Genomic DNA, 18,189 nt, shown 5'->3' on the forward strand with positions numbered 1-18,189 from the left:
CTGTGTCAGTCAATATACCAAGATAAAAACTGCCACGATTAACTGCAATATAAGATTAGACCTTCCAATAGCTACAATGTGCTTTTGCCCTAATGATCTCTAGCAAATGATATTGCAACAATGTTCCATACACATTTGTCCTTAAACATTTATGAAAAATTTTATATTCCTAAAATGCACTTAGTGATGCCTCTAAAGGCAGATGTACAGCATGCAGTGAGCATGTGGTGTATTAAGAAACAAAGTAAAGAGAGCTCAAATAAGCCAATACTCACGCATCCATCCTAAATCAAAAGCTTAGGAAAAAAGTTGTTTTCCATCAGCTGCTAAAAGTAACAAACTGGCAGTGGGAAACAGCTATGCTGGGAAATGCCATCATGATGACATAAGCATGATATGTCTCTCCTATTCCTATACAATTGTCAGCTGGTCACAATTAAACCTAGTGTTCCCTAATTAACTAAGGCAGGTGCAGACAAGTCCTCTTTTTAGATCAGCTAGGAAGCAAATTCCAGTGTTGAGGGCACTCTTAGAAAATGCCCAGTCCTAGCGCTGAATCTACAAACAGTTGGCTTGAAAATCACATACAATTGCCACTCCTGCTCAGAAGTAAATAGGAAGCTGGTGCCAGAAGATTAGGTCTAAAAGGCTCCTTATGGCTATTACCACCAAGCAGACCAGCAACCACATTGTACATGCGCTAATAGCTTTAGCAGGGGTGGGCAAACTACGGCCCGGAGGCCACATCAGGCCCTTCAGATGTTTTAATCTGGCCCTTGAGCTCCTGCTAGGAAGAAGGGTCACGGGCTTGCCCCGCTCCACGTGTGTCGTGGTTCCTGGAAGCAGCGGTATGTCCCCACTCCAGCTCCTATTCATAGGGGCAGCTCGGGGGGCTCCGCATGCTTCCCCCGCCAATGGGTTCCCGGCCAATGGGAGTGGCAGGGATGGCTGCCTGGTCGCACCTCCACATAGGAGCCAGAGTGGGGACATGCTGCTGCTTCCGGGAGCTGCTTGAGGTAAGCGCTGCCCAGATCCTGCACCCCGACCTCCTCCCGCATCCCAACCCCTTGCCCCAGCCCTGATCCCCCTCCTGCCCTCCGAACCCTTTGGTCCTAGCCTGGAGCACTCTCCTGCACCCTCATCCCCAGCTCCACCCCAGAGTCTGCACCCCCAGCCAGAGCCCTCACCCTGTCCTGCACCAACCCCCAATTTTGTGAGCATTCATGGCGCACCATACAATTTCCATACCCAGATGTGGCCCTCAGGCCAAAAAGTTTGCCCACCCCTGAGCTATAGCTTCTGAGTGGTCTTCAAGTGTAGCCAAAGGTAGAGTGTAGAGTGTTGTTGCATCTCTTCTGCTTTAATGTATGACTTGATTGCATTTTTTTTCACTGACTTCAAGAAAGTATGAATTTGCAGAATGGGGGTTTTAGGCAAGCATAAATTGTAGCCAAGAATCAATTATGGACACAAACTCTATCATTTTACTACCTATGAAAGGAATGGTGACTATAAGCTAGTATTTGGAATTCATGGCATTTTGATGTTTGTTTTGTCAATAAAGTCCTACATTCAGAGCAGAGATTAAACTGAAAGTTCATTGAACAGAAGAACTACAGCTACAAGGCTTCAAGTAATTGGAAAAAAAATATTTTACCTTTAGAATGCTATTATTTAAAGACCTTGGAATACAAAAGCCAGTGTGCCCCCTGAGTCATCCAGTTAAGAAGATAAAACAAAATTGTGCGAACTTGTTGTATAGATAAGTAACTGAATCATTTGGCAACAGAGGGAGGCTAGAACTGTAGGCATCTTGTTGAGAAAAAGGAGTAGTAGCATTGTTAGGGCTGTTCAATTGAGTATGGTAGAATTAGCCTTTGCAGAGAAGAATATCACACATAAGGTTTGTCAGTATAGCTATACCAGGAAACCCTCCTAGCGTGGACACAGACTGGCAAAAGGACTGTTGCTGGTATAACTGTGTCTGCATTAATAGCTATGGATGGCAAGATCCTTATCGGCAAAAAAATCACAACCTAACTGACATAGCTATACTCACAAAACTTTTAAGTGGAGACCATAGTTTGACTATCTCCTCAGTCAAAAGAGCAGATTCAAAGTCTCTCTTGGCTTTAGAGAAGCATGGGTAACTATCTCCAGGAATATCTCTGGAATTCTTATTTCTAAAAATATTCATAATCATAGTGTTCCAAACAGTCTGTTTTGTGTTAGGCATTTTATTTGGATTAAGCTTCTGGTTTCTTTGGCTTTGAAGAGATAAAATCTGAAATCTGTTTTAAAATGTCCTGATTGTTAGTCAAGCTGACTGTTAGTACATATCCCTCTTGTTCCTTTAAGAATACAGTTCACCTTTAATATATTACACGTATTGCCTTTCAGGCACTAGATGGCAGGTATGTTATCTTTATAGTGTGACTTAAAAAAATTAACATTTTCCTTTGCAAATGCTATTAAGTTGCATGCTCACTTTGAAACTTGCACCACTATAGATAGATGCCATTTCCAGACAGGGAAATATTACTACAGTCCATTGTTGTCAGTAGCTATTGTGTGCAGTCAGGATGTCCTGGGGAAAGAGTGTGCATGTTTAAAGTTGATGTTAAGTACATCAGCAATGCACTAGTAAGAGACATGAAGAAAGCTTCTATATCCAACTTTATTGGTAGGATTTTTTGGCAATCTTATTAGATGAGAGGTGGGAGTCCTGAAACTTCTTTTGTCGTATAATTTTTGTTACCCCACTTAATGTGATGGATTCTAAAAGGGAAAGTTTTTTCCATCACTGAAAATGAAGGCCTAACAAGACGAGCATGAGTTTTCCTGGAACAGAAAAGTTGATTCTTAGTGCAGACAGCCTTTTTTTAGGGTGAGGTTGTATGTTAAATGTTTCACTAATACAGTGAGAGAAGCACTGCTTCTCTGAAGATATTTTGGTTGAGGATTTATTAAATATTTTCATGGTAAGTCCTTTGTGTTTGATAAGTTGATATATTTTATGATTTTTCAAATAGGCAGGATTTTGTGCTTGCATTTTAATGTTTTTTTTCCAATCATGGATGGATGGTAATTCATAAATCCTTTAGTTAAATGTTGTTGCTTAATGATTAAGTTTGGAAGACTTTATTTATAGACTTTTATTATTTCTGCAAAGTTGAGGGTTTTCAAAATGTTTTCTTCTGTTGATTTTTACAAATCCACTCATAACCTGTAATCTAATATGTTTGCTCTGTGGAACTTTATAGCGTGTATTTCTTTTTCTTCAGAAGTACCAGAGGCGTTGTTTTTCATGTTAATCACACAATATAACATGGAAAGGGAGAGAGAAACCTTGATCTTAACAGGGAACAATGACTACAGTAGTAACTGCTGGTATTTTTGTCATGTGACTACTATTAAACTATTGTTGCCATTTCATTACAGTATGTTCTTCATATGCCAAAGAATTGTTATACAGCACAGGACTGCTTAATGTCAGGCTAGCTTCTTCGAAAACCACTTTTAAAAATGTTTTTGGCAAATCAGTTGGCATGCTGAGTACATGCAAGGAGGGAGGAATGAATTTGTGTTAATTCACTAGTGAAAACATTTCCTTTCACAAAGGAAGTCTGAGAATACCTGATTTACTTACTGTATGTTCTTTGTTTTGGTGACCCATTAGGGTTTAAGCATCTGGCAGGAAGCCTTAATGTAGTTTAGGCTGAAGCCTTAAAAAGCATAAGCTTATTAAGAAATTTCTGTACAATGAATTAAATTTTCACTTAATGTTGGAGTTACTGATTCTAGAAATACATACAGCTAGTTTATTTCCATATTTAAATTTTTGTATGTTTGAAGCGCTACAAATACAAATAGGTTGAATTATTTGTGTTGGGTTAATATGGTCATGAATGTTGCAAAAGGTGGGGGTGCGGTGTGTGTGTAAACTTTATGGCATCTGGGTAAACCAGAATTTCACATTGCCCAATTAAGCCTTCAGGAATTGATATTAATCTAAATTCTATTGGCTTGGGCAAATCACTAAGATTGTCTACCCGAGGTCCACCCCGGGTTCAGGGGAGAGTATTTTGGAGAGAAACAGAAAACTTCTCTTTGCATCCTTGCTGGGGGTTTAATTTGGGAGTAGGATAGAAAAAATCCTGCTTTTCCCCCTCGTCTATCTGCCACCGCTTGCTTTTGATTACGCCTGTAAGAAGTTCACTTCTACCCCCAGGGTATTGACACAAGCTACCAAAATAAATCATTTTTCCCTTTTCATTATTGTTTGTGTTACAGTAGCACCTTGAGGCCCTAGTCAGGGTCAGTTGCTCCAATACTACAGTGTTAAACACTAAGATAGTGTGACGAGCGACCCTACCCTTTTCCTATTTTGAAATCACATGTGATGGTGGTAGAGAGATTTTTCTCTCAACTCTCCACTGCCTCCAACTTGCATAGTGGAACAGAACAACTGTTACTAAGCTGGGTCACCAGATTACAGGGCTAATAGTGAATGAAGGTTTCTGCCAAGGAAACAACGTATGGTATTTCCCTGGACATCTAATCGTTTTCAGATATGAAATAGGAATATATTTGTATGGAGCCCTTTTGTTTTGGTAAACTGTGTTTGGACTTACTTGAGCAGCCTGGAAGATAGGCAGTTTCCTATATCAATATTTAAATCATTTATGTGTGTTCCCACTGCCTTGTAGGTGACTGAATCATTCCTGTGAGTGGCCATCCTTCCTCCTTTGCTCCCGCTTCCTCTCTCCTCCCCCTCCCCCAAGGAGCTTCCACACAGACCTTAACTGTGAATAGGGAAATGTAGGGAATTGAAAGGTGGTAACCTTATTCCCAGTTTGGAAGTTTTTTGGGTTATTGTGCTTGTCTGTTTGCCCTGAACCTGAGTTACATTTATTAGTTTGCTCCTAAATAATGTTTGATAAACAATTCTAGAAATATACTCTCATGAAGTATAGGGTTACCTTTCTCTATAGATGATTTCTACAAGATTGTTGTGTGAATCTTTCTGTATGCTTTGCAAACATGAACAATTTCTTTTTTCTTTGGATTCTGTTTGTTTCCGAAGCTGTGAACTTCAAAGAAGTGAATGAAGAAAACAAGAGAGAACTCTTCAGTGAAATATTTTCATCTATTGACACACTGGCATTCACCTTTGGAAACGTGTAAGTGGTATAGGTTGGAATTTAAAAGGAATAATGCTGAACAGAATTAATACAGACGAATAGTAAATATTCATTTGTCTTCTGGATACAGTTTGGTTGAGACATGAACTTAAGTAAACTACACCTTGAGCAGTCTTGGGATTTTGTTGCTCTTGTAGATAGTTTAAAAACTTGATAGTTTGACTATGCTAAAATAAAATAGATTATTTTTGAGCATACTGTTTTGCAGAGCTTTTAAAAAAATAGGTGGATTCTTTAATATGCACCTAACTTTCTGTTTGGAGTGACTTGTAGAAATTCTGCTCAGAAGTAACAAACAAATGAAACAGTTTTTTTCTGTTTTCATGGCAGTGTTTCAGACTTCCTTATGGGAGATGTAGACAATGGTTCATCACTGGGACTTCCTGTATCTCGTAGAAGTCGGGTAGGCTGAACACATTCTTTTGGGAGTGTGGAATAATGTTTGTAAAGGAAATTTGCAGTCTCCATCTTATTTTGAATATCCTTGTTTCTGGATTAATTTGTTTATGATTTTCTGAATGATTAAACCAGCTAAAATGTAAATGCCATTTTATAGTGTCATTAAGGCTTCCTTGTATAAAATATTTTCATGTTCTTAATACCAGTGATGTTTCACTTTTGCCAGTCTTGTTTAGATTATTTCACGTTTAAAATAAGTTTATCCAACAGAACAATTACATTGTTTGATTCCAGTAAAGTGTGTGTTTTTTTAAAAGTTGGTTCTGTTTGTTAAAAGTAAGCATTTTGGGCCTAGAAACAGAGCACAAGTTTAATGATCCATGAATAAATATATAAAATGTAGTATATTATCAGTGCTGTCCAGGCTGGAAAAAAATAAAAACTTGGTAAGCCATGCCCGGTGTATATTGTATACAAGAAAATATAGTTAAGAATCAGTGCATATGATGATCCAAACTGTTAGAGTATCAAGAACGAAAGCTCAAATGTAAGTGCATTATTTTAGGCGCGGTCTATGCTACTAGAAAACATCTTTAAAATATAGTTCTGTAGCATTGTTATGGTCAAGTCTTGTTATGTTAAGTTTTCTTGTCTGTACTGTAAAAAAAAAAAAAAAAAGGGGGGGGAGGCGTTTAACTTTTAGAGATCTATGGTTATAGCAAGGCTAATACACTGTTCTCCATGGCCTTGTCTACACTAGGGAAAGTGGGGTTTGTTTAATTTCAGAAGCCTTCATGTAGACAGGCTTCCAGCAACTGTAACAGTTTTCAGCATTATGCAGTATAGACTTGTTCCCAACAGAGTTAGATAAGGCAGCCAGTGGGCCATCTACATAAAGGGGCTCCCAAAGTTAACACTTGTTCAGCTGCAACAGTGGGGAAAATTTTTCAAAAATGTTGCTACTGTTTAATCAGGGACTTAGATGTGTGTTAATTACTTTTGAACGCAGAATTATTACTTATTTTTCTGTCCATGCAGGCAAGGAAAGTACTTATATAACATACTTTGGCCTCGACAAATGTGCTTAACCATGGTTTCTTTGGAAGTGCAGAGAGCATCCTAAAGAGTAAATCATGAATGTCATGTAGCTAAATGATTAGGAGAATGAGAAAATATGAAGTTGGGATGAAAAGACAGTCAAAACCAAACAATAATGGAACTGATGAAGAAATTTTGAAATAATTTAGAAAGCAGATTTCACCTGCCATAAAACTAACTGGCAAACAAGCCCCCTTGGAATCTTAGGAAATCCATGAAGAACTTTCAGTGGTTTCTGCTTGGAAGCTGAATGGACAGTCCGAGGTAGTGTAAGTTAGTGTATTCCTGTCTGCAAAACTGTTAACAAAACTAGTGCTACCAAAACCTGAACCAGGAAGTTACCAGAACTGAAACAGGCTATGGTTGATTTTAATCTCCATTTGAAAAGTTAGAAAAATCAGGAAGAAAAATTGTCTAAACAAGTAAACATATTTGATAGATAAACTTATTTTCAAACTCTTGTTGCAAATTAAATTCTAGAAGTGCTTGTGTTTCTTCAGTTACTCATGTGATGCTTAAAGTTTAGCTTAGTTTCTAGAATGGGTTAATTTTTATGATGATTGAAAAAGATAAAGGGGAGAATGTCTTAAACCTGGAGGTGATCGGGAGTCTTAGACCAAGTACCCATAATTTGTGTAGCTCTTATTTAATTTTGTGTATCTTAATAGATAAAGTTGTAGAGAGTAAGGGACCTGCTAAGAAGTTTGCCTTGGGCAGAATCTTAAAAAAAGGGAGACTACTGAAGAATAACATAAAGTGTAGAGCAAAAAGTCCAATCCCACAAACCCTTAATTATACAAGCCTCATTAAGATCATTTGCTTCGTCAGCGGGTCAGATCATAGCAGTAATGGATTCTGTAATGAGACCAGTGGATGAAAAATGTGGAAATTACTTGAACGTTTTTATTAAAGGTCTTGTAAGAGGAAAAAGGGGACTTTTAAGGAATGGGGAAGTTGCAGGATAAGAGTAAATCTGTGGGAATAAAATGAGTCCTATAGAGACAAAAATGCAGAAATTGGTTAAGAGAGCCAAAGACGGCACACTTCTAAATGTCAGGGCAAGAAGAAAACCAGGGAGGAAGTGAAACTGCACCAAGATGACTATGGGACTCTAATTTATCATATCTGTTCATAATGGTCACCAGGTTTCACCACTATTTCAAGGCCCCCCCCCTTTTTTTTAATCCTTTTCTTTCCTTATGGGAGAGAGGATGATTAGATGGAGCAGCTGGAGAAGCTTGATTTGTTGGACATGCACCCTAAATTATGGTTGTGTATACAAGTGCATGTGATCCAGGTCATTGTATGCGTGCATATTTAAAAATAACACTTTGCCGCAGTCCGTAATATAAAGAACAGAGTTGGGAAGAAACATAGGAATTATTTGTCACAGATGGTTAAACTAACATGGACATATCAATCAAATCCCTCTTGTCTGAAACTTTATCTGATGTGACTAAAAATAACACCCGTAGCTGAAAAAGATTAGAGTAGAAAACTTTGCTGCCAAATACACCAATATACACTTTGTGTAGAGTGATTTTTGTTGTTTTCCATATAGCGACAGGCAGTTCCATGCAAATTGAGGCAAAACAGGGGAGCAAAACATAGGTTTTTAAACAGAAAATAGGATTGAAAAACCGTATGATTTGGCAGAGGAACTAAGAGGCAAGTCTACTACCTTTACTACTCTTAACAAGTGAATGAGTAACAAAGGATAAGGAAAAATTCCTCAGAATAGTTGAAATGAGCAAAAGGATCTCCCTTGAGCTTAGAAGAGAAGTTCTTTATTGAGTGGGGAGGGCAGAAGTGGGAAGAGAGGACAGTCTACCTGACAGAGGTTAGTTGAGAAATGAGTCTACCTACGGCAGTTGGCAAGGCTCCATCACTAGATGTACTAGGAATATGGTGAAAGAACTTTGGCACTTGGAGTGGAATAGCTGAGGGTCTGGACCAGGATGATCTGGTGCCTAGAGGTCCATTCCAGATGAAAATGTAATCACAACTTCTATTTCATAAAGGTGTCCCTTCACTGATGCAAGGCAAACTTTTTACATTTGTGCCTTCATCCATCTCCAGAGGCTGTGTGCCACTTATAAGCTACTTGAAGACCCTGCCAGTCCAAAGTCTGAAGGAAATCAGAGAAATGTATAGAGATCCTGAGTGGCAGTGGATCACTACGTGTCTTTGACTTGATCCAAATTCTGCATTCCTTTGCCTTTTTGCTTGCAAGACCTTCTTGGTTGGAAGCTTTGGATAGATTTCTCCTATTGCACTGAGAATATCTTTCTTCCTGCCCCTCTACAAAAAACCCTACTTAAGTAGAAGGGTATGTAGTGACTTCACTCTGTTATGGGACTGGGGGCTCTCTAGTCTACAGTAACCGTTAGAAGATTGCCTGTGTAATTTCTAATTCCCTCTCGATGTTTGAAGTCAGATATACATCTTACATATTATGGGTTGGAAGAGGCTGGATGAATGAGCAGTGATTTAGTAGACTTTACCATGGTCAGTTGCGCTGAGATAAAAGTGCCATATAAAAAGCTTGATGGTGATATTACTATTGGTATCTTATAATACAGTGGTTGTCAACCAGGGGTCTGGGGGCCCCTGGAAGGCTGTGAGCAGGTTTCAGGGGGTCCACCAAGCAGGACCAGCATTAGACTCACTGGGACCCAGGGCAGAAAGCCGAAGCTGCACTGCATGGGGCTGAAGCCTGGGTCCTGAGCCCCACTACCCAGGGCTGAAGCCAACTCCTGAGCAAAGTAGCTTCGTGGGGGCTCCTGTGGCATGGGGCCCCAGGCAGTTGCCCTGCTTGCTACCCACTCATGCTAGCCCTGGCTTTTATATACAGAAAAACAGTTGTGACACGGGTGGGCCATGGAGTTTTTATAGCATGTTGGGGGGACCTCAGAAAGAAAAAGGTTGAGAACCTCTGTTATAATATGTTTAACCTTAAGTCTGTGTCCAGTGTCAAATCCACCACAGTTGGTTTTATTCAAATCTGTTCTCTTAAACACTCAGAGTAAGTTGCAGTTACATTTGTGTCTTCTATATTCTATATTATACTCTCCATGAAACTGCTGCCTGAATTTGTTTGGATTAATTTAGTCATTTACAAAACTAACGTAGACAGGGGTAAATGAAGTATTGGAGGAAATTTCCTGGGCGGAGTAAAGAGAACTTCTTAGATAGAGCAGAAACCTTTCTGATAATGATGAGCATTAAGCATATTAATTGGATGAAATTCTATCTGGTTCTTTTGATTTTTCATAACGCTTCTTTGGGAAGTCTATATACTTAGCCTTAATGTACATAATGAATACTGGTGAGCAGGTGGGGGAAAAGTTTATCATAGTTCTGTCCCTTTCCTGATTCTTGTCCAGAACTCCATTGATTTGCTGAAAGGTGTGTGTCTGTGCGTAGGGTAGGATGTGCGGATTCAGTAAATGTCAACTGCTTTGTTAAACAATGAGAAGACTACTGCTCAAAAATGTTTAAAAGACAAGTAAAAATTCCCTAGCATTTAAACTGTTTCAGGAGTTTAAAAGTTCTTAAGCATGAATAGTTAGCAGCCCAGCTCTGTTTCTTGCTGTGTCAGTGATAAATTATGAAACATTAAAGGCAGGTAGCTCCTCTTGTTTTGTTAGTATGCTTTCAGTCCTTGGTTTGACTATTCTGCTCTAACACACTTTATTTTATTACCTGCAAGTCTTTTGAAAACCTTTCTGTGGAGTCTGTGGGATCACTACATGAACGGGAAGATGTTCAAGATACAGGTAGATGTTTTTACATGAATGAGCATCTTTCTTTATTTGTACATTCTGTCTTGCATATGTTCATATCTGTGAACTATTCTCTAAATAAACTCGATACTTCAGGGGTTTTTTAATCGGGCATATTAAGATTAAGACTAAAAATTAATTCAGGAATCTAAATTTTGAGAGAGAATCCATATTTGTGCTTATTAACTTTTTGGAAAAAATGGATTAGCACTGAGCCACATTTGTGTGTAATTGCGACTAGTGTGTTTTTGGTTATCCTTTTTTTTTTTTTTTTAAGAAAGTTATACTGACCATACAGCTAGGCAAGATAAAATACCGTGACCCTTTAATTTGTTCTAAAACCCCTGTCAGTCCTATTTAGAGTCAACTAGCATTAAAAAACTACTCTAGATCAGAGCTGCTTTAGTGTTCACAGTTGGCTTATACTGGCTTCGCTGTCAGTGTGTGGTCATGGCTAAAATTCACTTCTTTGCATTTGACATTTTATTTTCAGGACATCTTCGGGCTGAAGAGGTCGATAGCATGCTCCTAAGAAATGACAGTGGAATTGAGTCGGCCCTGTCTTATGCTAAAGCTTGGTCAAAATATGCCAAGGATGTAGTCGCATGGATTGAAAGAAAACTTAGCCTGGGTGAGTGGCTCTTTCTGGCATGTAATCAGCTTTGTCATGGTGGAATTAAATCTGGTGTCAGGCTTGTGCTGCGGGCTGTCAGTAATCTGATTTCTAAATTAGGAGCTGTTTCACTGAAGTGAATAGAACTGTTACCCATTTCCTGCGATTGAAAGATTGTAACAAAATGAAGATGGTGTGTCTGCCCTTTTTTGTTAAAATAAGAATGCAAACAAAGTTTCATGTTGCTGATACTATTAACTTTTATTGTGTGAAATCCAATTTTTCCCCCCACAGAAGTGGAATGTGCTAAAAACTTAGCAAAAATGGCTGAAACGGTTAAAGCTATTGTTGGACCCCAGGTGAGTGTTCCATTAATTCCATTTTTTTAAAAACTTCTCTTAAGTTTTAAAAAATTAAATAAATACCAAATGGGATATTTAGGCTGGTATCCAACTTCAAAATTAAAATAAATTCCTTGCTCTTGGAAGTCCCAGTTCTGGGCACTGAAGAGTTAATTTTTGTATAAGTGAATACACAGGAGATTATGTGGCAAATTATCAGCTCAACCCTTCTGAATCTGATTTGACTGTGTGTGGAAATGTTGATGACCAAACATATCTATTGGAAGTATAGAGCGGTCTTTATGTAATTAACTTCAGTAAAAGTTCCTTACATTCCTTACAAAAGCTACCTTGCATCATGCTTCTGTTTTGTGTGGTGCTTTTCGGTGTGCTTAATAACCACAAAATTTAGACTTGTTTGAACCTTCTCTTTTTAAGTATTCTCTTAATGGAAGTGAAATTGTTAGAGAAAAATTATAACAATAACCTTCATGTTACAGCTTTCATTCTGGGTTTCACACATGCAAAAACCTGAGGATCTAGTTCAATTCTAAGAGGATCTGGAATGACTACATCCTCCTCTTCTACCCTGCAATGTTACTAGTTTCTTTTGTGTTTTAATCCTAGGATTACATGCCATTCCAATCCATATTCATAAATGCGTTTCAAAATGATATTGAGAATAGTCAGCTTTGGCAAAAAACAGCAGCTGCTCTCCAGACTAACAAATTTGTGCAGGTAAAATTTTATTTCTCGTGTAACTGTTACAATGCATAGCAGCATAGTTTCTAACAAAATATGACTTCATTATTATAGCTTATAAATTTTTTCTGATCTAGCCTCTCGTAGGAAGAAAAAATGAGTTGGATAAACAAAGGAAAGAGATCAAGGAACTTTGGCAGCGAGAACAGAAGAAAATGGTTGGTATTTCTGTGTACTGAACACTGAGTATCCAACATTTTCAAAAGTTGTTCAATATACAGGCCAGAAATTACAAACTTGAGTGCCTAAAGTTAGACAGCTAAACCAATATTAAGCCACCCACAGCTTTCATTGGCTGCAGTTCATAACCCATAGGGTTATGCTGTAGGGTGTAGGCTCCTCAAATGTTGCTTGTAGTCAGCACTGTAAAATGGAGGCATTTACATAGCAGCTTCTTTTCCAGTTGCATAATTACATTGTTTGATGCAAAGAGATTTTCATTTCTTTTGCACTGTATATTGTATAGCAAGAACTAGAAGCTACGCTAAGAAAAGCAAAGCTACTGTACCTGCAGCGTCAAGAGGAGTATGAGAAGGCAAAATCCTCCACCAGTCGTGCTGAGGAAGAACATCTGAGTTCAAGCAGCAGTCTTGTGAAAGATGTCAGCAAACAGTTGGAGAAAAAGCGAAAGCTAGAAGAGGAGGCTCTTCAGAAAGTAAGAGCTCTATTTGCTTATTCCAAAAGTGTTTTTTGCAATGACAGTGTTCTTGGGTTTTGCCTGTGCTTGGACAATGAGAGGGAAGTAAGCCCATGTTTTGCTTGTAATTTACCGTAATCCATGCTTTTTTAGATATTAATTTTTTTTATAGGAACCCTCAGTTACAAGCTTGCTGATCCATTTTTATTTTTCTTAGCTTATTTCTGGCACCAAAGCTCTGTGGTCCACCAGTTGCCTATATTTTGCAGTATTTTTTTTTTTTATTATTATTTTTATTTTAGGCTGAAGAGGCCTGTGAACACTACAAAGCCAGCATGGCAGAAGTTGAAGAAAAGCGAAATGATCTGGAAAGCTTCAAAAGTGATACCTTAACACAGCTTCGGGAACTTGTTTTTCAGTGTGATCTTACCCTTAAAGCTGTAAGGAGACCCTTTAAAAAACTACTTTTAAACTCAAAAAGAAAGTCAGGCTTTAGAAAATAACCTTTAAATAGCTGTTCATGGGAGTAGGGTGTTGATACACTTACCTAAGGGGTAACAGAGTAAAAGAATAGCAGCTTACAGTGCTGACTACTTAAAAATAATGTGTTTTTTCGTGGTAGTGGCATCCCATTGAAAATAATAGAAAGGTCCCATAAACTACTGCCTTGCAAGAATTTTAAATGTAGATGGGATTTTTGTAAACTTCTATATGAACACCACTGATCATTGCAGAGCACCTTTGCCCTGGGTTTACTTTGTGCCTGTTACTCATGAGTACAGCTTTTGTTCCAATTATGTTTTCGTTTGAGGGTTAGAAAAGACATTTCCATGTTCAAGAGTACAAAATGAAAGCTAGTACCTTAACACAAGTACATTTCTGAACCCATTAACACTGATGTGCTTGAAGCTGCCATTAATTCAGTTTTGATTGGCTACAATATATGAAATTCAATAGGCCTGCATAAGCAAAAAGGAGATTGTATTTAGAAATGCTGCTTCCATAAGGCTAGAAGCTGTCATGTTAATATAATCAGTCAGGTACTAGTTTGAGGACGGATGAAGGAGGGAGAGAAGCTAAGCCCCATTCCTTTGGTCTTTTAGATGACTAATCTACTATGCAGACTAACTCGCTATTTTAAACTTTGTTAGAAAAGACAAAATACAGAGGAGGAGAAGGAGATATGTCAGTTCCCAATGAGGACAACAGCTTTGCTACATAGTATTTATATACTTACCCATGGGACCCAGATCTGTTCACATTGTGAAACTCAGCTGTATGGGGTTCCCTCCTTGCTAGTGCAAAGCAGCAATGGTGGTGGAGCCACGGGTATATGAATCTACAAAGCAAGAATCCATCCCCTCTGGAGGAGGGTGGAAGTGCAGCAGTGATTACCGTAACCCTGAGGCTGCAGTAGCAGACATGAGGGGTGGCTCTGCTCCTATTTCCTGGCCTGTGAGGAGAGGATTCCTTCTTTGATCCCTCTGCAGACCTCCTCAGCCAATATCCTTTTAAATTAGTCTGCATCCTGGGGAAAATCTTGTCATCTGTTACCTTAAAATATAGGATATAGGCCAACTTGGGTTTGGAACTCCCAATCTTTCACTCTGATAGAGGCTATTGTCCTGTTGATGGGAGGAACAGAAAGCTCTGCTGGTCACACCAATCCAAATGGAGAGACACTGGTGCTGTGTTCAGCAGCTGGAGGTGGGATAGATGTACAGGGAAGGTGGATTGGGACATTGAGGGTAAAGAGGGTACAACTAGTGCTTGGAAACCTGGGGAACGTAAGAAAGACCATACTGGGTCAGAAGAACAGTCTGTCTATCCCAGTACCCTGCCTTTCGACAGTGACAAGTGCCAGATACTTCAGAAGGAATGAATAGGGAAATTATCAAATGATCCTCACCTGTTGTCCAGTCCCAGCTTCTGGCAGTCAGGGGTGTAGGGACACCCAGAGCATGGGTTTTCTCTGACTAGTCCAGTATTAGAAAATATTTATAATGATAGAGTTGGCAAGCTTGTTTGAGTCCTCGATAAAGTGGGTTAATAATTTTTTTCCCCTAATAAAAGTTAACTTAGGGGCGGATTACATATAAACTGTCTCGTAAATGTTTTTAAATGCCCCAAACTTTATTTTAATCTTTATTTCATAACAGGCAACAGTTAACCTGTTCCAAATGCAGCATGCACAGGTTGTATCTCTTCCAGTTAACTGTCAGACGCTCTGTGAGAACGCCAAGCTCTATGACCCAGGACAGCAGTATTCGGAGTTTGTGAAAAGCTTGCCGAAAGAAGACATTCCTGTTGAATCAGGTTCTTTTGAAATTCAGAGTTCCCAGGTCGATGGGTGAGAGCTAATATTAATGACACTTGTTTACTTGAAATTAAATGTGAGGAAAATGTTTACAGAAGGATGCACCTAGCAGTGAAACAAAATTCATTCAAGAGTATAATAGAACTTGCCATTTTACCATGAGTTGTGACTTACACCCGTCTGAATTATCCAGTAACTACGTTAAATTAGTACGTCAATGCTATAACTAAAATCCCCAGCCGAGTGTTGTATTTTCCCCTTTATTTATACTAGGACTAGAGAGAACATAAATAAATTGTTTTGATTCAATCACTAGAATCAACTTGCTAATGCCTAGGTGTAGCTATTTGGTAATATGAAAGAGCTTGATCTTGAACTGTTTGTGTAGTTTGTAAGACATGCTGTAACAGGAGTGAACGTGAGTTTAGTGAAGCAACCTTGGAAGGTGGAAGTGAGAGAAGGTATCAGAAGTACATGGGTTGTGCAGCTTTTGCTGACACCCACATCCTCATGGCTGTCTATTGTCTTAGGTTTTCAAGCATTTTGTTGCATGGAGTATTTCTGGGGTACAGTAGATTCTGCTTATTAGCAACCTCTCGGTTCCCAGCAAAAAGTTGCCATTATCTGGAAATAGCTACTAAGCAGTAGGCAGGTTTGCAGGGCTACAGCCAGGGAAGGAAGCAGTGGGACATGCCTTCTGTGGCTGCAGTCCTGCAGATCTGCCTGTGGCCAGTGCTTGGTATGCCCCAGGACTACTTTCCATGGCTGCAGCCCTGCAAACCTGCCTGCAGGGTTGCAGCCAAGGAAGTACTGGGATGTGCAGAACCTGGGCCCCCAGGGCAGGACGCAGCTTAGAGAGTGCAGGAAGAGGTACTGTGCACCTCCACTGGCCCTCAGTGCCCTGACATCCGACTGCAGTCCTACTCTCTGCTGCTGCCCTGCCTGCAGTCTCCCATCTGAGCCCAGAGTGCCAGGACTCCGGCAGGGGTTCCCCCCATTGGGGAGGGATGCAGGTGCCCCAGTCTATTATCTCCTGTGTGGCCGGTGGGTCCCCAATTGCAGGCACGTTTGCTGCAGCCAGGGGAAAAAGTTCTGGGACGTGCTGGGCTCAAGCCACTGGTGTCAGGGCAGGACGCAGCCTAGAGAATGCAAGGGAAGGTTCTATTCAGCCCCAGGACTTCCTTCCCTGCAGCCCCACAAACCTGGCTGTGGCCTTTCTTTTCCTCCGAGCCCCCGCCCCTCCCCCCCCCCCAAAGTTGTTAGAAAGTGACATGCTTGTTGCCAATATCCAAATCCCATTAACAGTTAAAGTCAATGAGATGGGATTGGTTCCTGACAAAATGTTGCTATTAAATTTAAGTTAATATCAGCATCACTAATAAATGGAATGTACTGTGTGTTTGTCCAGCCTCTAGCATAATAGTGCCCTGATCTGGTGTAGCCTAGATGTTACCGTAATAACGAATTGTTAATAATGACATAAAGCTTTTATTGGCATGAGTTTGGGATGGCTGCCTTAATCACAACTGTATTAGAACACTTACCCCACACGAGTACCATTTTCTGGGTACTATGGGAACTTTTACTGTTTCACCTCGAATTCTGGTTATGTATCATGCTTTACTGGAAAGACTGCAAAACAGCATCTCAACTGAGCACGTCAATAGGCTAAATGCCTTTCAGTCTTTTAAACTCAGTGTAAAATTGTCATTGTGGCACTTCACAATTTAAGAGCAAAAATAGCCATTCCAAACTCTGTTTTCACAGTTCTACATGAAAGTGTTGTCATCCTGTTTCAAAAGGGAAACTAAATACAGAAAGGTAATGCTTGAGTCCGACTTGCACCAGCCAACGCCAGGAAATTCAAAGTTAAGGCTGAGATTCTTAGCACTTGTCTGTAAATGTCCTGCCTTCCATTAATTTAGACCCATACTCGTGAATTTTCAGAGTTAAGGGGCTTTAGCTATGCAAATACCCAAAAAGTCAGTAGGAGAATGGCATTCCAAAACCACTGCATATGTACCTCCTAGCGTTTGTGTGTTTCACAGCTGATTCTTTTTTTCCACACCATGCTACTCTTTTTTCCACATGGCTTTGTGATTCCTCGTGCACTTGAAATGGTCACTTTTAATTCTTCTTCAGAATTGTATTTACCAAAACACTCTATTGTAACTGCTCTCTTGTAAAGAAGGCTTCAAAACAATTCCCTTCTCCTGGGTAGAGGAGAGCTGATTAAGCACAGGCTTTCCTAAGGCTACAGCTGGCCAGTAAGCCATTTTGTCCTTAGGGTGCTTCAGTGTTTTAGACTAATTAGATTAACTGCTTTCTTTCCTTGCATCTTGAGAGCAGACTTACCACAGACTAGAATTTTTCTGCAGCACTGTGAAGTCTCTTATGTACTCCTAAAAATATAGTAAATAGTCTAACTGTTCTGATCCTTATTAAAGTTATAGAATCATAGAATATCAAGGTTGGAGGGGGCCTGAGGAGGTCATCTAGTCCAGCCCCCTGCTCAAAGCTAAAAGGCACGCAGTGTAACCACTGTTTGTTGGCAAGAAACAGCTCTCCCAGTGACAAAAATCTTTCACCCCCAATGAGCGCGGGGAGCGCTCCTGCCAACAAAATGATGTTCACACTGGCACTTTTCCTTCACAAAACTTTTGTCTTTCAGGGGGGTGTAACACCTCTGAACGACAAAACCTTTGTCGTTCACTTGCCAGTGTAGACAAAGCCTGAAAGGGGAGTACAGGACTAGGAGGCAGGAACTGCTGAGGTCTAATCTCAGATCCTCTACTGAATTCCTCTAGTCTTGGACAAATATGTTAACTTTTGCTGTAACTTCACAATCTGCAAAGTTGGGGTAATAATCACCTCATGGAGACATTTCAAAGATTGATTGTATGAGAAGTACTACTGGTACGTGAATACCAAGAGCCAAATTCTGCTCTGTTACATAGGTGTGACTCCCCTGATGTAATTGACAAGCAATAGTTGGCCCTAAATATTTGCCATGATACACTGAGATTGCCATTG

General features: G+C 39.7%; 1 protein-coding gene across 6 annotated transcripts in view; it reads left to right on the forward strand.

The window, feature by feature from the left end:
• ARHGAP29 (Rho GTPase activating protein 29) overlaps nt 1-18,189 on the forward strand; it is a 94,221-nt gene that overhangs the window by 61,463 nt on the left and 14,569 nt on the right. For 5 of the 6 annotated variants that reach the window (XM_073357006.2, XM_073357012.2, XM_073357009.2 and 2 more), the window contains exons 4-13: nt 5,087-5,183; nt 5,535-5,607; nt 10,414-10,480; nt 10,980-11,117; nt 11,394-11,458; nt 12,068-12,178; nt 12,280-12,360; nt 12,669-12,857; nt 13,142-13,279; nt 14,999-15,189. In XM_073357006.2, the coding sequence (XP_073213107.1) occupies nt 5,087-5,183; nt 5,535-5,607; nt 10,414-10,480; nt 10,980-11,117; nt 11,394-11,458; nt 12,068-12,178; nt 12,280-12,360; nt 12,669-12,857; nt 13,142-13,279; nt 14,999-15,189 (1,150 nt within the window). The remainder of the gene's footprint in view (nt 1-5,086; nt 5,184-5,534; nt 5,608-10,413; nt 10,481-10,979; nt 11,118-11,393; nt 11,459-12,067; nt 12,179-12,279; nt 12,361-12,668; nt 12,858-13,141; nt 13,280-14,998; nt 15,190-18,189) is intronic. The other variant, XM_073357013.2, reaches the window with a different exon arrangement.

The sequence above is a fragment of the Lepidochelys kempii genome, chromosome 8 (genome assembly GCF_965140285.1).
Source record: "Lepidochelys kempii isolate rLepKem1 chromosome 8, rLepKem1.hap1, whole genome shotgun sequence".
Classification (NCBI taxonomy): Eukaryota; Metazoa; Chordata; order Testudines; family Cheloniidae; genus Lepidochelys; species Lepidochelys kempii.